General features: G+C 49.1%; 1 protein-coding gene across 1 annotated transcript; it reads left to right on the top strand.

Annotated features, from left to right (window-relative positions):
* The first annotated feature begins 10,941 nt into the window (after positions 1-10,941).
* CCR9 (C-C motif chemokine receptor 9) lies at positions 10,942-18,562 on the top strand. Its single transcript, XM_068982986.1, has 2 exons — positions 10,942-10,962; positions 17,480-18,562. Exons 1-2 carry the CDS (start codon positions 10,942-10,944, stop codon positions 18,560-18,562), a joined length of 1,104 nt encoding a protein of 367 aa, XP_068839087.1.
* The last annotated feature ends 4,382 nt before the right edge of the window (positions 18,563-22,944 follow it).

The following is a 22,944-nucleotide window of genomic DNA, read 5'->3' as shown; positions in this document are numbered from 1 at the left end:
TGCTCACTGCTACACATGGTGGCAGCTGGGCCATGAACAGCGCCGACACAGGATGTTGTCCCCACCACCTTGTAGAAAGCGCTAACGCACGGCCCTGCTCTAGACCCCAGCACTTGGATGAGGCTTCTTTTCTCATTAATGTAGCCAAGAGATGATTACTAAACTCTTAGAACGTGCTGCTGAACTGCAACTATGCCAAGACCTCGTGGTCCTGTGCTCACAGAGTTAGTGGGGAAAGAAAATCCTTATGAACTTTACTCCTTGGAAGTTTATCCCTGGAACTCGTTGTACCCACACTAGTCAGACCCTCACCACCAAACGATTGCTAACCCCTTCAAGACACTTTGGACTTCCCAAGGGATGATAAGGCTTTAATCAAGGAGGAGCGGAAATCTACCATTGCCTTCTTCCAAAGACCCCCCTGTGCTTTTGGAAGATGACTTTCCTAATACATAACGAAGATTCAGGAAGAAGAGCAGGATTACAAACCTAGCCTTAGATCTGGAGACCTTGGAAAGCAGAGGACTGAAGCAAAACTCATTTATTCTCTGCCAGAGACTGTGCTAGACACTCGGAATGTGGGGACAAACAGGGGGAACCCAGACGTGGCTCTCCCACTGGCCCTTGCGACAAAGTCACCATGGGCCTTTCCTCTGAGGTAGACTTGAGACGCTGTGGGGCACAGATTTCATTTCACAATTAGTCCCTCGTTGACCTTCAACTCCAGTGCAGCCCCAAGCCCTGGGACCCAGAGGGCCTGCACCCACCCCCTGCCCTCTGGAACTCATCTAGGTGAGAATGCAGAGAGAAAAATCCCCATTGCAAAAGGGAGCCAGCAATGGCCCATGATCACCCAGCTCCGAATTCTACCTGCAGAGAGAGAAACACAGCAAAGAAAACAAAAGAATGGGGAGTCCCCTCTGAGGAATGAAACCAAACTGAGTGACAGACAAAGGAACCCCACTTGTCCCAGGCTCACTGGAGACACCAGAAGTTCTCCCTACTGCCTCCCTGCATCTTCCTGCCTCCCCAGCCTTGCCATCCCAGCCTCCTCTGCAACCCAGGGAAAACCTGGGAATTCCAAAGTGGCTCATCTAGAACTTCTGGACCGACTTCCAGAACACGTGGACCGCGGGGGCGGGGGCAGGGGCAGGGCCACACAGAAGAGAGAATTCTTCCCACAGCAGCACACTGACCCCTTCTCTTCTTCCCTGACCACCGCCCCCCACGCGCCTCTTCCCACCAGACTCACCAGCCATGTGGTGGGCAAGCAGCCCGAGTCAAGAGGAGGTAGAAAGCACAGCCATCTTCCTTGCCCAGGGCGTTTGCCCTTGTAGTGCACGCTCAGCCTCCTGGAAGCTTTCCCGGGTCCCAAGCAAACATAAGGGAGGAGCAACATCACCACTCCCTCCGCCAAGACCCCCAGAAATCAGTTCAGGGGGCATCTGTGTCCCCCTGTGGCCTCTTCCTTCTCTGTCATCATTTGCCAACTCCAAGGGAGAAGTGAAAGGCCACGGCGTTCGGCCGATTCTCAGTCAGGCCCCGTTTTAGACACGATGCTCAATGAATGTGGACAACGTTAGGGAATTCACAGCTCCCTCAAGGCTGCTGAATCAGCCGCGGCTTTCATTCTTACTGCTCACTGCACTGCACGTTTCGTCTGGGCTACTTGCTGGCCTTTCCATTCAGATAAGAAACCCAGCTGCGTCTTCTGCATGGCTTTGTTCTGTAGGAACTGGTGGTGGCTGTGATGGATGGGTCCTGTGCCTGGAAGAACACCGCCAAGGCCACAGGCCGATATATGATACACTGACAAGGCGAACTCAGTCTCATTGCAGCGCTGCGGGGACAAATCTACAAACAACAGTCTTTGCCATAATGTCAACAAAGAAGCAACTTGAGTCTTTTCTCTGTTCTGGGCATCAGAGGCTGTTGACTGTAGCTTCTCTTTGACAATTATTCCCCAAATGCCCCTCAAATGCCAGGCATGGTGCCTGGCCCTGGGACCCAGAGAGGTGCAACTGTATCGTGATCGAAGGCTCCATCGAAGCTGCTGTGGCTGGTGAAGACTTGCACGTGTGACTTCGTCAAAAATATAACATCTGTTTAGGCGTTTTTCAAAATGTCACCTGAACATCCATGATCAGTAAGATGAAATGCATCATTGATGTTGATATATCTCATGGATAGTGGTCACATCAGAATAAAATCTTACTGTATTTGACCTCAGTTTCAAGGAGTTCCTGGCTCTCCAACACTCCCTGTGTTCCCAGATGTGTCTGTCCCATTAGTGACCTTCGAAGGTGGCACTGCCATGCGACGGAACTTTCAGAGATGACGGGCCTGCTCCTCACCTATGCTGTGTTCCACGGTAGCCACGGCCACACATGGCTGTCAAGCACCTGAACTGTGGCTACTGTGACTCAGGAACTAGTCACATTGTAATGGATTTGAATTTAAACAGGCAGATGTGACGAGTAGCCATGGTATTAGCACAGCTGTATGGGTTCAGGTGGATCTAAGGCAGGCACACCAGACCACCTGACCTGCCTCTTGAGAGACCTGCATGCAGGCTAGGAAGCAACGGTCAGAGCTGGACATGGACCAACAGACTGGTTACAAATAGGAAAAGGAGCACGTCAAGGCTGTATATTGTCACCCTGCTTATTTAACTTATATGCAGAGTACATCATGAGAAACACTGGGCTGGAAGAAGCACAAGCTAGAATCAAGATTGCTGGGAGAAATATCAATAACCTCAGATATGCAGATGACACCATCCTTATGGCAGAAAGTGAAGAGGAACTAAAAAGCCCCTTGATGAAAGTGAAAGAGGAGAGTGAAAAAGTTGGCTTAAAGCTCAACATTCAGAAAACGAAGATTATGGCATCTGGTCCCATCACTTCATGGGAAATAGATGGGGAAACAGTGGAAACAGTGTCAGACTTTATTTTTTGGGGCTCCAAAATCACTGCAGATGGCGACTGCAGCCATGAAATTAAAAGACACTTACTCCTTGGAAGAAAAGTTATGACCAACCTAGATAGTATATTCAAAAGCAGAGACATTACTTTGCCGACAAAGGTCCATCTAGTCAAGGCTATGGTTTTTCCAGTGGTCATGTATGGGTGTGAGAGTTGGCCTGTGAAGAAAGCTGAGTGCCGAAGAATTGATGCTTTTGAACTGTGGTGTTGGAGAAGACTCTTGAGAGTCCCTTGGACTTCAAGGAGATCCAACCAGTCCATTCTGAAGGAGATCAGCCCTGGGATTTCTTTGGAGGGAATGATGCTGAAGCTGAAGCTCCAGTACTTTGGCCACCTCATGCGAAGAGTTGACTCATTAGAAAAGACTCTGATGCTGGGGAGAGATTGGGGGCAGGAGGAGAAGGGGACGACAGAGGATGAGATGGCTGGATGGCATCGCTGACTCGATGGACGCGAGTCTGAGTGAACTTGGGGAGTTGGTGATGGACAGGGAGGCCTGGTGTGCTGTGATTGATGGGGTCACAAAGAGTCGGACATGACCGAGCAACTGAACTGAACTGAACTGAAGGTCTAACGGGTCACACTGTGATGCCCAGAGCAGGGGCTAGGGGTGATAACCACCCCCTCACAGGCCTGTCCAGACAATGAGACTTTATAAAGCTACACTTGGGCCAGCCTGATCTCTCTCGATGGGACTCTCCACCTCCCCATTCCCTGAAAGGAGCCATGCTGTCTAGGAAAAGAAGTGGCTGTCAGACGATCGGCTTGTCTGAGCAACTTCAGAGAAGACAGTTTTCCCTTAGCCCAGCACTTCTTGGCTTTTCAGTTCTGGTTGCACATCACCGACTCTGCTGATTGCTGGAAGCTGCAGCTGGTGACTCCCTCTCCCCACCCTCCTGGCCACCCCACCAGTGACAACTCAGGCAGGGGTGGCCTGGCTTCCTTTCGGGTGTTTTCTATGGGTAGCAGCCTGCTCAGAGCTCACAGAAGGCTTGCCCGTCGTCCCAGGCAGAGAGCAAGCCAGGCCCTTCCCCAGAGCTGGTGGGGCCACCTCCTCCTGGAGCCTCACTCGCTGCCCTCCCCCGTGAGTACCACCTTCTTCCTCCTCCCCATCCCAGGGGCGCTGGGTCCTCAGCTGTGTGCTGCCACGATGGCTTCTAAAACCCACTCGCTTGCTCAGTGGCCTTGAGCACTGGGTACTTGGCTAGAAGCTGCCAGGGAGGCGGAGGTGAGTCAGGTGGGTGCCTTGCCCAGGCTTCCAGGGTGAGTAATAAGACTGCCTCCCACCCACACGTGTGAGGCTCGGGTTCAAGACAGTCTGTTCGGTCATCTGTTCCTTGCAGGAGGGAGAAACAAGAGTGGGGGACGGGTGACAAGAAGGTGGGCCGGGGCTGGGAAAGTGAAGCCCCGATGAGGTCCCTGGGTCTGAGGGGCTGTCCCAGGGAAAGTGTGTTTTTGGCAGCATTCTCTGTAGCAGCGAAAAACTGGAAACAAGTGAACTCTGCACCAAGAGGTGACTGGTTAAATGAATCATATAGAATTCAGAGAGTGGGACACTTGGCAGCCACTCAATCTGGTGACATAACTTCACACTGAACTGGCATTAAATGTGGTCCGTGACAGACTGTTAACTAGACAGCAAGACAGAAAACGCTTTGGGTAGTTTGATTTCCTTTCCTTTACGGGCTATATGTGTATGTGTGTATGTGGGATTGTGTTAGAATGTCTAAAAGACCGCATCTCGGAAGACGAATGCTGGCCATCCTAGGAAAGGGGTGTTTGGCGAGATTTTATTTTCTTCATTATATATGCTTGCTTTGTGGGATTATTTTTTCTTCACTGTGAATACAGTCCTTTACAATCAGATAAAAGTAAAGCTGCTCTATTGTAAGTGACTCCTCACTGACCACTGCTTTGTCCTGTCAACATACTTGTCCAGCTCTTAGCTGGCTGTGGCCCCTTGGACCCTCTGTGGGAGGGCAGCTGCTGGGTGTGGGGCTGGGATGTGGTACAGCCACCAGTGGGCAAGGCCTGTTCCTCCCCCCCCTCATCCCACAAACCCAAGTTCACCTGCTATTTCAGCATCTGGCGTCTGACAGCCTATTTTTCCAAATATCTGTCCATCTGCTCTGAAGCCCCCTCACATGCCCCTCACTCACAGCTCCCGAGCCCAGCACAGTGCCTGCCCGGCGAGGGGCGGGCACCTCACCCAGGCTTAGGGAGCAGACAGCCCGAGGGACAGCTCAGAGTCCCTGCTGTCATGCAACGTGAAAAAGCAGAGCTTCCAAACAAAAACAAAACGCAAGAGGTGATTCAACTTCCGTGTGGCAAGTTGGACAAAGATCAAAGTCAGGACCTGCCTTCCTGACTCACTTTAGTATCGGTATCCAGTTTTTTGGGGCTACTATGAGTAACGCCATGTGGATTTTCACGCTGGTTACCTTGAAGGACAGCAGAGAATAGAAAAACGATAGCTATTAGTGGATCCCAGGCTAACTTTTCTAATAGGCACTTTCCACTCTTAGAGATGAGCAGCTCCCCACTTCTCAGGACCCGGCACATACTTGCTGCTTTCTGGCATTCACACCTTTGTGGATGTCTTTTACATTTCCCTGACCTGGAGTCATGTTTTCTCCCTTCACTGAATGCCCTCATGCTCTTCAGCCTACATGTGTGCACTCTGAGTTGTTTCTGTTGTGTCTGACTCTTTGCGACCCCACGGACTGTAGCCCACCAGGTTCCTCTGTCCACAGGATTCTCCAGGCAAGAATTCTGGAGAGGGCTGCCATGCCCTCCTCCAGGGGTCTTCCTGAGCCAGGGATCGAACCTAGTTCTCCTGTGTCTTCTGCATTGACAGGCAGGTTCTCTACCACTAGCCCCACCTGGGAAGCCCTCTTCAGCCTACAAGAGCCAGCAAAATTGTTGCCTTCTCAATGAAGCCCTCCTGAATTTTCCCCGGAGCTGGGGACTTGGCTTCCTTCTCCCAATTCCAAAATCATCTCATAGCATTTCCCATTATTGGTATTTGCAGCCATGATGTATCCGCTGTACTTGAATGTGAGCTTCTTGAAGACATGGATCATGTCTTGTACAGTATTTAAGCCAAGAAAATGTATCCGGTGTCCAGGTGCATTGTTTAAGTGAGCTGTGGGGTGAAGCCTGCTTCCTCATCATTGCAGAGTTCTCTGCATCCCGCTAAGAGCCTTAACGCACAGCACTGCACTTGACCCTGGAAACAAGCCTTTAGAGCAGGTCGCGTGATCAAGTCCATTTTACAGACAAGGACACCAAGGCTAGGGGAGGGCAGGTCACTCCTTGCTAAGGTCCCACAGGCAGCAAAAGATGGGCCAAGGAGCAGATGGGGGCCGGCGTGCTCCCCCCCCCTCCCTCCCCCGGGAGACAACAGACAAGCAGGCTTTGCAGACGGGGTGGCTCGCGCACCCCAGCGAGGCCTCGTGGAGCAGCGGCGGGGAGACCTGGGGGGGCACCGAGCCCAGCCCTCGTGTTCTCCCAACAGACGGCAGAGAGGTCTCTTGCTTTCAGTGTGTTTGTCACTTGTGGGTTTTCCCCTTCTGTTTTTCTCTCCTTCTCAGGGGTCAGAAGAAAATGAAAGCAAGCTCTAACACTTGTGCGGTTTGTGGAATAAGACAGAGGCAAACAATATGACCAAGGGCAGGACGAGCAGATGCAAAGACTCGAGGGGGGTCTCTAGGCGGTGGGTCTAGGGAGGAATGTTTTTCATTTTCAGTTTCACCCCTGGGCTCTCTCCAAATCGTCTATGAGCCCAAAGCACCTTTATAACGGAAGGAAGATAAACCTTTACAGAGAGCCAGTGTAGCATTCCAAAGTCGCCAATAGTAGCCACAGTGAATTTACTTGCTAGATTTCTTCTTCCAGGGTTAGGAGGGGACGAGTTCCTCCTATGGACAACTTTTGCAAACAGGTGTACAGGACGGAAGAGCGCTGGGGCTAATTTTTTTTTTCTTTTTTTAAGCTGACAAGTTATTTTTAAGATAGCCCTTAAAATAAAATGTTGTACACAAAGTAGAATATGTAAATAGGTTACAAAACCTAAAGGAAAAAAAATGAAAGTCACACTTCCCACTGGTCATCCTTGTTTAACCTCCTTCCAGAAAACACTTCAGTACTGACAGCTATCAAGTGTATAACCTTTTATGTATTTTTTAAAAGATCATGCATCATAATCTACATTTCGCACGTGTGTACCTAAAAATCTTGGTGACCTCCTTGTATCAGTGTGAGGTCTGATTTATTCTATTTATTGGCTACCTGCGATTTACTGAATGAGTGTATCAGAATATCACCTACTGCTGGATACACAGGTCGCTTTTAGCTTTTCTGATTCTGGGGGCGGCGGGGGAACAACATTCAGGATCTTGTGTGTTACTCGCTCAGTGGTGTCTGACTCTTTGCGATCCCATGAACTATAGCTGACCAGGCTCTTCTGTCCATGGGATTCTCCAGGCAAGAATACTGGAGTGGGTAGCCATGCCCTTCTCTGGGGAATCTTCCTGACCCAGAAATCGAACCTGGGTCTTCTGCACTGCAGGTGAACTCTTCACCATCAGAGCCACCAGGGAAGCCCATTCATGCACCTTTATGTTCTTTTGTGTGAGTACTAGGAGCGCGGGCGTGTTCCCAGCAGATGAACAGCTGAGTCAGAGCTGCTGTGCTCTGTATGTTTTGACAGATACGGTTTAATCCTCCGAAAAGGTCACATGAATTTACACTCCCCACTGCTGTGTGGAGGCCTTTCCCTCAAACTCTCACCAGCATCATTACCATCAGTCCTTATTTTCAACCTATAACTAGCTATAACCAAATCCATTCTTTATTCTTTGTGTGGCCTCCTCCTTCGGGAATTTGTTTTCTCAGATATTATCTGGTTAATATTTAGTCTTTTTATGCAAGTTAAAAGGAGGTGACATGGGATGGAAAAGAGTCTGGGGCTACATAGATACTAGAAATATATGAAGTGTTTTCTAACAAATGTCTTAAAAACTATTTCCCTATTTCCCAAGATGTATTAAAATTAAATTAGATGAGTTGAGATTTTCCCATCTTAACTAGGCAACTTTTTACAAAGATTTGTTTCAGAGCATAAGAGAAAAAAAATCATAAAGTCCATGGGGCAATATGTAATTTGGGGGGAGATCCTTTGAGACTAAGTAAATTTCTTATCAAATGTTCACCTGCTAATTTCATCATCCATTGGTGATTTTTCTAATTACAGTAATCCTCTGTACTTATTAGTTGGCACCATAAGGAGAGCTTAGTTTTCTCATTTATTTTTCTCAGTATGGATCCACGGATCCTTATTTAATTGAATGTGCTATAATAACTGCCATCATTATTTAATTTGATGCTCAAACTGCCTCAGATTTGGCTAGTGGAACCCTATCAAGTTGGTGCCTCTGTCCTTTGACAAGTCCTCAATGCCTTTAAACACTTGCTTTCTGGGTTAAAAATCAGTCCCAAGTTCATCTTACAGTCTCCCTGCCCTAACTCTGGAATCAGGCATTTCTCCATGGGGTCCTGGTTCCTTGTCAGTAAGAAAGGTATTTAGAAACCAAGATCTGGGGACCTGCTGGCCATTATACTGTGTGTCCTTGCTTTTACGTCGTCTCAGCAGAGAGAGTCAGGAAATAAGCTAAAATACATAACACCTGTGGCTCAGCGGGTAAAGAATCCACCTGCAAGGCAGGAGATGCAGGAGACGTGGGTTTGATTCCTGGGTCAGGAAGATCCCTGGAGGAGGAGGAAACGGCAACCCACTCTCATATTCATCTTGCCTGCAGAATCCCATAGACAGAGGAGCTTGGTGGGCTACAGTCCACGGGGTCACAAAAGAGAGTCGGCCATGACTGAAGTGACTGAACAAAACACATCCATGCAAACTTACCTGTATCTATTTATCAATCGATTGACTGATCTATCAAACATCATCTGCTTAATCTCTTCTAACCCTAAAAGCCATGGGTTCGTACTGAGCCCTCAGTTCCCACCGAACAGCCCAAGGCACTTCAAGGCACTTTGGAGGAGCTACTGGCAGGAAGGCTACAAGGAGGAAGTCCTGGGTGTCTTTCCCCCGCCTGCTAACGGCCCGATACGACTCTGAAGAGGGACAGAAAGAAGAAAGGTTTCATCAGATCTTGCTGTTTTTCCTTTCTTTACTTTGACCACTTTACTGAGATCCAGCTACCAGCACTGCAAATGTCTGAGGTACAGAACCCAAGTTCTGACATTCGTGTACCCCCGTGAGATCACCACACTATCAATTCAGTGAGCACACCGCTCACCCCAGAGGCTTCTTGGCCTGCTCTTGTCCCTTCCTGCCCTCTTGCCCTGCCCTGCCCTGCCCTTCTCTGTCTCTCCAGGAAATCACTGATCTGCTTTCTGTCACTATTGATTAGCTCCCATTTCCTAGAATTTTATACAAGTGGAATCACATAGTATGTACTTTTTTCCGGGTCATTTTGAAATTTATCCACATTGCTGTGTGTATCAGCAGCTGTTCCGAATTCACTGTATGGATACTCCATGGTGGCTTATTTACTCTACTTGAAGGACAGTTGGGCTGTTCCCAGAAGTTGGCTATTACAAACAAAGCTGCCAGAACATTCCTACGTCAGTCTCTGTATGGATACGAGCTTGCACTTTGCTTAGGCAGGTACCACATGACGTGTGTTTAACGGGTCTCCATAGTGGCTAGCCCACATGGTATGCTTCTTTTTCTTTCTTTTAATTGGAGTATAGTTGCTTTACGGCACTGTGGTTGTTCCCGCTGTAGAGCAAAGTGAATCAGTTAATAGAGACACATCCACCCTGTTTTCAGATTGCCTTCCCATCTAGGTCACCAAAAGAGCAGGGAGGGGAGTTCCCTGTGCCATACAGCAGTTCTCGCCAGTTCTTGTCTGTTTGATACACAGTCCCGTATATATGTCAATCTCAATCTCCCCGTTCACATGCTATGTTTCTAAAACAACTACACTCTTAGAAAAGCATGGAGAGTCACGAGGCTGTGCTGTGAAAACAAGAATAAAAAAGCCCAACAGGTTACGGTTGGATGTATGAGGGAGCAATTTCCTTCCAGAAGCTTGGGGTGTGGGCTGAACATGCTTCTTGGAAACACACTCACTGAAGGTGTATAAAAAAAGAAATGCCCCACTCGGGCACAGACCCCTTCCTTGAGAGGAACCAAGCTGTTGTTTGCTTGGCCACAGAGGGGTGGGTTTTGCAGAGATTCAAAACACAAGAAAACAGCAGCAGAGATTTACCTCAGTTAGTTTGGAGGCCCTCTGCATGAGACAACTGTGTTTTCTTTGGTAAAGAAATGCAGGACTTCCTTTTCCTGCTGAAGTCAAGGTACAGAGCAAACAGGCCCTGAATTTGTAAACTGAGCACGCAGGGAGGTGTCGGGGTGCTGGGCCCCTCCTGGCGAGGGACTGTGACGCTGGCAGAGGCCACCTCACTCTGGGGTTCTTGCCACCTGGTTGCCGAGAGGCCCCTCCAGCAGTCAGCTGGAGCATTCTTTTAAGTCTGCTGTCCTGCCGTCTTCAGGGGACACTTGGTGGATAAAATTGGAGTAGCGGCGCCTGGTAGAAAAGCTGAGTTATGAGAAGAAGGGTTAAGGTAAAAAGGATGCGCTGGGAAGACGTCAAAGCCCCCAAGTGCTCTCAAAGGAGAGGTTTCTTTTAACTCTAGGTTAACAACCTAGATGACTGTGAAATCTAGGCTTGACTTGAAATCTAGTTAACTCAGCATCAGTATAACATGGATTCTAACTCTGGCTTGGCAGATTTTTTTTGTTCATGAGAACAAAGAAATTTAATGCTTCATCTCCATCTCTCGGTACTTGCTACTGTTCAGTTAAAAGCCAGTCCTTGTTTTGATTTTTGCCCTCTCTTTCTAGAAGCAAGTCTGAGTCTGACCCACCATGGTCCCCACGGAAGCCACAGTGAGTATGGCCACACCCTTGGGCTCCTTGAAGTACACTGCATTTGGGGCCTCTTTTCAGGGAGTGGGAAGGGCTCCATTGTGGGGGAAGGAGTGCTCTATGGTTTCCCAGGGCAAGAGTTCTGCTGAGCGGTGCTCCAGACAGCTGGTCAGTGCCCAGCACAGAGGGTTCTGTGGACACGAAGCTCTGGAAGAGCTCTGCGGTATGTGGGGGGGGGGGGGGGGGGGCGGGGGCAGAGGAGAAGGCTGGTTCAGGTTTTACTCATAGGTGAGGGTTTTATGATCTTTACAATGTGCCTAGTCCCATGTGTCTGTTCTGAAACTCAGACAAAAGACGGCAAAGGAGAATTCATTTGCTTTTAAAAGACCCATGGTGGGCATGTTAGTCGTGATTCTTATCAAACTTTATATAGTCTTTACAAAAAAGCAAATAATGATATATATTTTTCTGAAAGAGGCTCATAGAAATGAGTGAGTACAGCTATGATCCAGAGAATCATTCATGATTTTACAGCCAAATATAATTAATTATAGAATCAAATAAAATTCCTATGCTTTACTTATATTAAATGCTCACAAAAATATCTAAGGATTTTAATTTTGCTTTCTCAAAGGGAGAATCTGGGTTTTACATGTAGGTATTGAAGTCAAACATTCTTAGTGGAGTTGACAGATGACCTCCATGCTGTATGGAGAGTGGTGGTTGCCACCACTAACGTCAAGCAAGTTATTTATCATATGCTGATGATATTCAGCATAGCATACGTCATCATGTTTCCCGTAACAACAGCAATGACAAAAAGGCCATTATTTGGGGCCTGCTGAAGTAACAAGGTGCACGTTAAGTCACTTCAGTTGTGTTCGACTCTTTGCAACCCTACGGACTGCAGCCTGCCAGGCTCCTCTGTCTGTGGGATCCGCCGGGCTAGGGCCTGGGGCTGCCATGCCCTCCTTTAGGTGATCTTCCTGACCAGGGATCGAACCGAGTGTCTGATGTCTCCTGTGCTGGCAGGCAGGTTCTTTACTAGTGCCACCTGGAAAGCTGAACCAACAAAATAAGTCTCTATTTTTCTGACCAAAATTAGAACCGTAGTTTCTCCTGAGACAGAATCTGCTCTTTATCCCTGATGCTGGAAACAGGGCTGATAACATCAGTCATTCGGTTTTATCATTTGGGATCTTGGAAAAATATCTGAACTTTGCAAGGCAGCCTCAGAAAGGAAGGAAATGCACTCAGATAATGACCTTTTGTGGTCAAGAGGTGTCCAGCACCACCGACACGGGGACAAGCTGTGACCTCTGTGGCTATGACCTTGGTCAACAGCCATGACTCTCCTGGGGCCGCTCTTCTGAGACCGGCCGTGTGCCAGTCACCACCCAGGGCGCCGTGGTCTCACAGCAAAGGCGGAGCCACGCTAACAGATGAGGAAAGCCACGCTGGGGGAGGGGTGGAGGGTTCATGGTCAAATGGCGCAAAGGACGAGGAGCGCTGGGGGCGTGGCCCCGGCTTCCCGGGCTCCTCCCTGAAGGCGAGTGTCCACGCGGCTCACTGGCTGAAAGCCTCCCCTCCTCGAAGGGGGGGGGGCTTGCCCACTCCCACCAGTCCGAGTCCCTCCCTGCCTGTCTCCCTCCTCTTCCCTCCAGGCCCCCGTCTCCTCTCTCCAGGTGCCCATCCTGGTATAAGGAGCAGGCAAGGATATGGCCTTGGCCCTCCACAGTGGCCTTTCCCCAGGGGTGCCTGGAGCCGGGGGAGGGTATCCCGAGACAAGAGTCAGGAGGGAGACCTTGGAAAGTTGGGGGAAGATGGAGTCCAGGAGCTGCAGCTTCTTCAATGTCTGGGCCAAGGGCTCCCAAAGGGAGGAAGACACACCTGCACAGGCTAGGGAGCTGGGGCCTGTCGGGTAGAGCGCCTGGCGGCGGGCACTGGCAGGCAGGGCAGGCCCCTTATCTGCTGTGCACTGAGGTTTGCCCCCAGCAAAAGGCAGTTCCCAGCTGCCCTGGGCAGAGGAAGCCACAGGGCATCCTCTGGTGCCCACAGTCTTTCCGGGATGGGTGGGGGGAGGATGCAGATGGGGGATCTGACAGCCACTCGGCTCAGGTGCTGGGACCCAGACACTGAGGCTCAGGCTTGGTGTGGCCACTGTGAGGTATGGTTTTTCCAGCAGTCATGTACAGATATGAGCGTTGGACCATAAAGAAGGCTGAGCGACAAAGAAATGACACTTTTGAATTGTGGTGCTGGAGAAGACTCTTGAGAGAGTCCCTTGGACAGCAAGGCGATCAGACCAATCCATCCTAAAGGAAATCAACCGTGAATATTCACTGCAAGGACTGAAGCTGAAGCTCTAATACTTTGGCCACCTGATGCAAAGAGTCAACTCATTGGAAAAGACTCTGATGCTGGAAAAGATTGAGGGCTGGAGGAGAAGGGGATGACAGAGGATGAGAGGGTTGGATGGCATCACCGACTCAATGGACATGAGTGAGAAAGCTCCAGGAGACAGTGAAGGACAGAGGAGCCTGACAAAAGTCAGCCACGAATTAGTGCCTGAACAACAACAAATGACAGTGACAACATCGGAAGGTGGAGGGCAAGGTGCCGGGTCTGGAGGGGCTACAAGTGGCCCATCCTGGGGTTGAGGGGCAGGGGGCTGGCTCTGGCCTTGACCGTCCCCCAGGGGGTGAGGGTTTGGGCCAGAACCTTCTGTTCCTTGGGTCTGTCTCCTCCTCTATAGTGAAAGTCACTCAGTCGTGTCCGACTCTACAACCCCACGGACTATAGAGTCTATGGAATTCTCCAGGCCAAAATACTGGTGTGGGTAGCCTTTCCCTTCTCCAGGGGATCGTCCCAACCCAGGTATCGAACCCAGGTCTCCCACATTGCAGGTGGATTCTTTACCAGTTGAACCACAAGGGGAGCCCAAGAATACTGGTGTGGGTAGCCTATCCTTCTCCAGCGGATCTTCCCGACCCAGGAATCAAACTCGAGTCCCCTGCATAGCAGGCAGATTCTTTACCAACTAGCTATCAGGGAAGCCCCCCTCTATAAGATGGTCTCTAACATCTGAAAATCATTCTAAAACCTGTTGAGCCTCTAAAAGCTCTGTCTGGGGCAGAAACCAAAGCCTATGTGAGCAGAAGGCGGCCCCCGCTGCTGAGTTCCAGGCCAGTCCCTGGGCATGCTGTGAGACAGTCTCTCACTTACTTAGATGTGTGACTATAAGGCACTTCTCTTCTTGATCAAAATTCTAAAAATCATCAGAATGATATCAATACTCCAATTAAGTAGCCCGCTGGGAATCAGAGCCATCCCACGATACTGCCCTGTCTAGGGGCCCTCTGTGCTGTGGAGCTCAGGACCCCGCATGCAGGCAGACCACCCTCCCCCCATCCCATGACAGGTGAGTCAGGGACCTTTCTCGTGGCTTGCTCCACTGCTCTTACCATCACTGGCAAGAACACTGTCCTTTGCAAGTGGTTTCCTTGCCTGGCATGTAGTTTTACTATGCTTAGTAAATTCTTGCTGAATGAGTGAACAAATCACATTATTTATTGCCAATGAACAAGAAATAAAGAGCTGTTTCTCAAGCTTAAGGTGATCATGCTGACCTCTTAGTTAGTCAAGGAATAAGATCGTGGGATCTTCACACAAACACCATCCATCCTGGCCAGGTCTGGGCCCACCCCCGCCCCCCGCCCCTGCCACGGATTGCTGCTCCTCACAGTGACAGAAGATTCTAGATCTGGCTCAGACCACTGCTCATGGGGGACCACAGGCTGTGAGCAGTGGTCTAGTTGGTGAAGATGTCATGTTTTTAAAAGGGTCTAAGAACAACACAATTTGCTAAGAAATGTTTCAAGGGAAACCTTGGGAAAGAGAACCTCTAGACATTCCAGTAAGATGTGGAAGAGAATGGTCAGCCCCATCACAGAGAGACTGAGCACTCCCCAGCAGTAATGACACCCTGTTTTACTCTGTTCCCACAGCCCCTGTCATGTTCCATAAGAGGCAAGAGGCAGTTACTGAGTGCATACGACAGAAGAGAAAGGACATACGTTCAAAGAGGGTCAGAGCAAATGGACAGAACAGCGAGAAAACAGGAAGAGTTAGAACTTGAGTTTTCAGCCTAAAACTGAGCTGTCTGATGCGGTAGCCACAAGTCACGCAGGGCCTGTAAGCACTTGAAATGTGGTCACTCCGACTAAGATGTCCCTTGATTGCGAAATGCACTTAGTCCAAAAATAGTCTATGCAACAAAAGGATGTGAAATATCTTGATAACTTTTACACCGCTTGAAAGTGAAAGTGAAGTTGCTCAGTTGTGTCCGACTCTTTGCAACCCCATGGACTGTAGTCTACTAGGTTCCTCCGTCCATGGGATTTTCCAGGCAAGAATACTAGAGTGGGTTGCCATTTTCTTCTCCAGGAGATCTTCCCGACCCAGGGATTGAACCTGGGTCTTCTGCACCGAAGGCAGGCACTTTACCATCTGAGCCACCAGGGAAGTCATTGCTTACATAACGAAATTATTTTAGACATGCTAGGTTTCATAAAACACATTATTAAGGTGAGACCTACCTATTTCTTTTGACTTCACTTGGCTACTAGAAAATGCAAAATTAAGGAGTTGCCTTATTTCCTATTAGGCAGCACTGATCAAAGGGTTTTACTTGGTTACTATACTTGGGCTACCAGTTTGACTGAGCTTCCCAATTACAAAGGGAATCCTCATCAGTCACAAATTCATATAGTTCATGAGTTAAAAAAAACTCTCACTTGTTCTTCAGGAAATATGAAAGCGTTGCTTTACATCTCTTTTATATGTAAATGCCAAATGCACATCTGAGCTAGGTCTTGATGAGTGGACACAGAGCTAGACGGAAATGCCCTTGGAGGTAGGGTGCACGGCAAGCTCCTTAGAAGCCACCTCGACACAGTCCCTGGGATAAACTCAGGGCAGCTTGTGGGAAATCCTCAACCCAGTCCTCAGCCAGGGGGCTCCAGTGTGTGCTCTTGGATGGAAAGTGAGTGGGAAATGAGTGGATTTCAGATCCTTACAGTGACCTCTCTAGGTCTTATTCTGAACCAGACCTTGAGAACAGCCTTTGTGGATGGCTTCTCCAGCCAGAGCAGTGTATCCAGGGCTGAGAGAGCAGAGAGGACAGAAGAAATGGCCTGGCCACCTCAGAATTCCTCCTGGAAGCCAGCTGCCCCTCATCTGGATGAGGGGCCCACCCCTACCCGGAAGGTCCCGGATTAAATGCATGCATATCCTGTACTCCACACAAGGTCTGGCATGCACTTGGGGCTCTGACAGTAGGGAAGCAAATAAGCTGCTAAATACCTGACATTTATATCTGCAGGGAGATTTTCAGAGGATCCTGTGCCTGAGAGCCAAAGGGTGTTTACCCACCAGTGACAGACAAAGCTATGAGTGCAAGTCTTGACACAGGCGTGTCCAGGCTTCCCCTGGCCTAGGACACAAACTCTTCCTCTGTCATCGCCGTAAAGATGCCCAGCACTCTGACCCTGTAAGGATGATACAGGCTGGCCTTGTGGTCTTGACGAAATTCATTCAATTCCATGTTTTTTATGTGTGAATTCAATCACTCTGAAAATATGCCTGGAGAGTCCTTAGCTGTATCGAAGGGTGTGTGTGTGTGCATGTGTGCTTGTATGCACATTGTGAGGGTGTGAGTACAGGTGTCTGAATGTGTGCACGTATGTGCAGGGGTGTGTACATGTGAATATGTGTGTATTCGTGTAGGCACGCTTGTGTGCATGCGTCTGTAAATGTGAGGACTGGTGAGGGCTGGCTTCATGGGTGGGTGGCAAGGGCCTCATGCTTAGAAGTGCTGCTTGATTTAATGCTCTGCTGTCTTGAAACTCGTAACAAATTCTCAACAAGGGGCCCTGAAATCACGCAGCGTGTGCTGGTTCCTGGGTATGTGCATGTACGTGAGGGTGTACACATAAGCGTGTGTGCTCATGTGTGTGCACACGTGTAAGTGGGTGCGTGTGTGACTGTTGCTGCTCAACAGAGGATCCATAGCTTTCAGAGGATTCGGGGGAATCTGGAGCCAGAGAAGTGTGAAAGCCTCTGGGGACCTCTCAGGGAGCGCAGAGTAGGCAGGAGAAGGAGCAATCAGGCTCGTCGAGTTCGCCGGATGAGTTCGCTGGCCAGTGGCCCCGAGACCCTCCTCCATCCCGATGGAGCCCCTGTCACGTGGGCTGTGACTGCTCCTTTGCTTGCGTGTCTCTTCCCAGAGGGGGAAAGTTCCTTGAGAGTGGCAACTACACTTGACTCTTCAGCACCTGCTTAATAAACATTTGTTGAATAAATAAATCATTTACAATCTAAGCAGATGCTCTCGGAATTCCTATTTCCTACACACGCATTTCTTCTGCCTTCTCACAGCCTTTTGGGGTTGGAAGGTTCAAGGGCTCCGTGCCTTTGCCATCAGACTGAACCTCCAAAAGCCAGCCCCTGACCCAGTGTCGCCTGTGTCTCCTTGCAGAGCCTAATCCTTAGCCCGTCAGATGACTACGGCTACGATGGCACGCCGCCCATGGAGTATGACACCAACTTGACAGACTACTTCTGTGAGAAAAGCCACGTCAGGCAGTTTGCGGGCCACTTCCTCCCGCCCCTGTACTGGCTTGTGTTCATCGTGGGTGCCGTGGGCAACAGCCTCGTCATCCTGGTCTACTGGTACTGCACGAGAGTGAAGACCATGACTGACATGTTCCTTCTCAATTTGGCCATCGCTGACCTTCTCTTTCTCACCACCCTGCCCTTCTGGGCCATTGCCGCCGCTGACCAGTGGAAATTCCAGACCTTCATGTGCAAGGTGGTCAACAGCATGTACAAGATGAACTTCTACAGCTGCGTGCTGCTCATCATGTGCATCAGTGTGGACAGGTACATCGCCATCGCGCAGGCCATGAGGGCGCAGATGTGGAGGCAGAAAAGGCTTCTGTACAGCAAGATGGTCTGCTTTACCATCTGGGTGATGGCGGCCGCGCTCTGCCTCCCGGAACTCCTGTACAGCCAAGTCAAGGAGGAACACGGAACTGCTATCTGCACCGTGGTCTACTCCAGCAATGAGAGTACCAAACTCAAGTCGGCTGTCTTGACCCTGAAGGTCATCCTGGGCTTCTTCCTCCCCTTTGTGGTCATGGCTTGCTGCTACACCATCATCATCCACACCCTGATCCAGGCCAAGAAGTCCTCCAAGCACAAGGCCCTCAAGGTGACCATCACTGTGCTCACCGTCTTCGTCCTGTCTCAGTTCCCCCACAACTGCGTTCTGCTGGTGCAGACCATCGATGCCTATGCCACGTTCATCTCCAGCTGCGCCCTCTCCATCAAAATTGACATCTGCTTCCAGGTCACTCAGACCGTGGCCTTTTTCCACAGTTGCCTGAACCCTGTTCTCTACGTTTTTGTGGGTGAGAGGTTCCGCCGGGATCTTGTGAAGACCCTGAAGAACCTGGGCTGCATCAGCCAGGCTCAGTGGGTTTCATTCACGAGGAGAGAGGGAAGCCTGAAACTGTCATCTATGCTGCTGGAGACAACCTCAGGGGCTCTCTCCTTCTGAGGTGGCTTCTCTGAGGTGGGCGGTCCTTTTGGAAGTGTCCAGAAATTCAGAGACAGCTTCCCTTACTGACAGGCCAGAGGGAAAGCGGAGAAGGAGAAGCAGTGAGAAAAGGGAAATAGAAAACTCAGGAAGGGATGAATTTGAATAGCATTATTACTTTTGGTCAGGATTTGCCAAGTTGGACTCTTTAAAACTGACTGGCCATCCCAGGAGACTGCTGCCTGGCTCCTGGCTGCAAAGGCTGTGGTTTTCAGAGGAGGATTAATGAATGACAGACACTGCAGGCCTCCGTGGCTTTGCCACTTGCCTGAGCATTAATGCAGCTGAGCCCTGGAGGAGGCATTTGATTTCTCGGAGCCCTGGGAATCACTGTGGCTTCAGTTCTGACGCCATCTCTTCCAAAAGAAGACACAGAAGCATCGGCCACTGCCACAGTCCATGAATGCACAAGGCTTCATGAAAGCTTCTGTCTTTGGAGAATTTCTGCTCTGGTACTGGGGGCTGATACCCATGGCAGGTGTTGATCTAGATCCTTCCAAACAACCTCGGATCTAATTCCCTTCTGCTCTCCTTGATCTCTTTGGGGCCAGTGAGGGTCCTTGTTCCTGTTCTGAAACTATCTGCAGCACTGGTCAGTGAGCCTTTGGGCAACTGACCGTACACACATGTCACCTGAATTCTGCTGGCTTCCAACCCACGTCTTCTGGAGGCCCTGTGATTCCTCACCTGGCTGCCACGCTGATCTGGGCAGGATTCAGCTTGTCCCCTGGTGCCATGGAAGTGGTCTTCACAACCCCTGCAGGGAGATTAAGAACCTGGGTTGGTGGGGACCTGGCTCCACTATGGGCTCACTCTGTTGAGTGGCTGGTATGATGGTCCACTCTGTTCCCTACACAATGGACTGGCCCTATTTGCCCTCTTCTTTCTGAGGCCACTGGAAGGATATTTGTCTCCATGCTTCTCTTTTTCATATTGTATAATGCTAACTTTTTTTAAAAAAAAAAAAAAGCTTTCAACTTAGAGATTAGGCTGAAAAAAAATGTAACTTACCTTTGTGTCTCTTTTTACTATTTGGCAAATTTATCACATTAAATATTTTCATTTATTAGAAAAGTGCTTTTTAAATGACTGTTTACAAATATCCATTACTTTTCACTTTTTTTTTTTTACCCTGTCTCTATATTTTAAATGTGTATACAGATCAAACAGCCATATTAGAGTATGAAGAATAAGAGACTGGGATAAGGAAATAACACTTCCAAAATACCATAAAACCATTTTGGCTGAATAATTCCTAATTTCTTCTCTGGGCAAACTTATCTTCCAAGTTTCTCCAGGTGAGTCCATTGGTATTTCCAAAGAGGACGATCAGAACAGGATCATGAACCATTCCGGCTTTGCCACTTGCTTCAGAGAAGGCATCTCATTTTCCCAGTGCATTGTGAGTTGCCGTGGTTTCCGTTCCAAGGCCATCCCTTCCAAAGGGGACACCAAAGCGCTGGACTCTGCAACAGCGTCCTTTCCCCACCCACTTCTAAGCTACACGTCAGTGAGGAATACAGTGAGCAGAAAGTGGACAGCAGCAAGAAGAGCAAGAGTCGATGCGCAGGCCCTGCCAACCCACCCCAAGTGTGGGCAGCTGGTGGCAAACAAGCATTGGCCTGGGACCAGCAGGCCAACGCGGGTCCCAGCACAATAAGAACCACCTACAGTCAAGGGGAGGCTGAACTTCCCAAGGCAGTCTATGGACAGAGCTGTCCATGTGCCCACCTCTTCCAGAAGGCGACTCAGATATCCTTTGAGAAACCTAGAATAAGCAACAGGAATGGAACAAGCCTAAATAACCCTGTGCAGTTCAGTGGGAGAACCTGACTGGGCTTGGCTTATTCATCCCATGCCCTTTTGATACTGCGGTTCTGGTACTATATGTCCTGGGGGCTCCACTGGAGCTGAGGATGGGGAGAGGGATGGAAGCAGGGAGGAATGAGCCACGACTGTGCTTGTTCAATCTCCTCCAGCCTAGAGTCACTTATGGGACATCATGATGGAGATTAAGTGGCAGTTCAGAGGTAGTTTGAACTGAACTACATGTTAGTTTTGCCAACAAAGGTCCAATCAGTCAAAGTTATGGTTTTTCCAGTAGTCACATATGGATGTGAGAGCTGGACCATAAAGAAGGCCGAGGACCGAAGAACTGATGCTGGAGAAGACTCTTGAGAGTTCCTTGGACTATAAGGAGATCAAACCAGTAAATCCTAAAGAAAATCAACCCGAATGATTCATTGGAAGGACTGATGCTAAAGCTCCAATACTTTGGCCACGTTATGCAAAGAGCAGACTCACTGGAAAAGACCTTGATGCTGCGAAAGATTGAGGGCAGGAGGAGAAGGGGCAATAGAGGATGAGATGGTTGGATAGCATCACGGACTCAATGGACATGAGTTCGAGCAAGCTCCAGGAGATAGTGAAGGAGAGGGAAGCCTGGCGTGCGGCAGTCCGTGGGGTCACAGAGTCAGACACGACTGAGCAACTGAACAAGGACAGAGGTGGATGAGGCTTTGCCCAGTGAACGTTAGTTGAGGAAAAAGTGCCACAGACTCTACTTCTCCCCACTCTGAGTTTTAGGGAAGGAGATGAACGCCACAGGAACCACGAACCCTGCACTGAGCGTGATGACCACCCTTAGTTCCAAGGGCCTCCGTTAGCACCCGCCTGACTGTCCCAGTCCTACCACAGCGGCAAAGGAGGGCTAAAGATACACTGCAGCTGCATTATATTTTAAAGATTTTAAGTATCCTCTATTGGTAAATCAGTTTTTAAAGGATTGCATAAATAGGACCATTTTACATTCAAATTAAACTAGGTCTTAGAAGCAGATTTATCCTAAGATAAAAACATTGGAAGGATCAGCAAGGGGACACCCACTAGGACACCCATTCAACATTTCTAGAAAATATGTCTGTGAGTACTTTCCTGAAGTAATGATAAAAAAGGATTATAATATAATTACATTTTTACAGGAACTCTATAGATCAGAAAAATCAGGAAACTGAATGAAATACATCAGAAAAGATACTGCTTTACCTACTAAAATTTCAACACATGACAATGTGTACATTCAAAGGGGAATGCTGTTTTGATGTAAGATGTGAGATATGGATGTGAGAGTTGGACTATAAAGGAAGCTGAGCACCGAAGAATTGATGCTTTTGAACTGTGGTTTTGGAAAAGACTCTTGAGAGTCCCTTGGACTGCAAGGAGATCCAAGCAGTCCATCCTAAAGGAAATCAGTCCTGAATATTCATTGGAAGGACTGATGCTGAAGCTCCAATATTGCCTGTTTCAAAGTGAGGTCTGGTCAAGGGGTGCTAAATGACTTTGACAAAAGGGAGATTATCACGGCCTCCAGTATCTGCACCTCACACATTTTAGACGCTCCAAAGAAATCTCTCTCTTCATTTGACAAGTAGTCACTGATTGTTTACTATGAGTGATTAATAAATAGCATGGTTTTAGAATTCTCATTGCAACCAAGACTTGGTGGTTCTGCAACAGTTTCCTTGGCCCGACTCCATATGGCCCTCCTGTTCCAACTGTGGTCTGAGCCCAGCAACCTCCTGGGACAGGGAATGTCTCTCTAATCAATTCTGTATTATTGTTACAGACAGCCCAAATAGCTAATGTTCCTTTCAATGTATTATAAAAACCTACAAAAGACAAGCAAATGTTTCTCTCCAACACGTGACTCTTTGTGAGTTCCCCTTCTCTCTTGACATATTTGGGCTTCCCAGGTGGCGCAAGTGGTTAAGCACCTGCTTGCCAATGCAGAGGATGTAAGACACACACACACACAGAAGTCGCTCAGTCGTGTCCGACTCTTTGCGACCCCATGGATTGTAGCCCACCAGGCTCCTCGGTCCATGGGATTTTCCAGGCATGAATACTGGAGTGGGTTGCCGTCTCTTTCTCCAGGATGTAAGATACACAGGTTCAATCCCTGGCTCGGGAAGATTCCCTGGAGGAGGGCGTGGCAACCCACTCCAGTATTCTTGCCTGGAGAATCCCATGGACAAGGAGCCTGGTGGGCTACAGTCCATAGGGTCACAGAGAGTTGGACACGACTGAAGTGACTTAGCATACACACAGCTTCATGCCAGGCTGGCAAGGTTTCTCTGCCCAATCCTATTTCCTCCTACTTCCCTTCACAGTTGGCAATCCGGAATAGACATTTGCCCCCAAGATTCCATCTCAGCATCTGCTTCTAGAGAAGTCAGCTTGCAACAACCTTTTCATCAGAGGCTGGCCTAGCAAAAGCACATTTGAGACCTGTCAGGCAAAGGGCACAGGGTACCCAGAGCTACAGTGTTCTGTGAACATCCGTC

Source organism: Capricornis sumatraensis, chromosome 10 (genome assembly GCF_032405125.1).
Source record: "Capricornis sumatraensis isolate serow.1 chromosome 10, serow.2, whole genome shotgun sequence".
NCBI lineage: Eukaryota > Metazoa > Chordata > Mammalia > Artiodactyla > Bovidae > Capricornis > Capricornis sumatraensis.
Note: the sequence above shows the minus strand (reverse complement) of the source record. Positions and strands in the feature narration are given on the sequence as shown.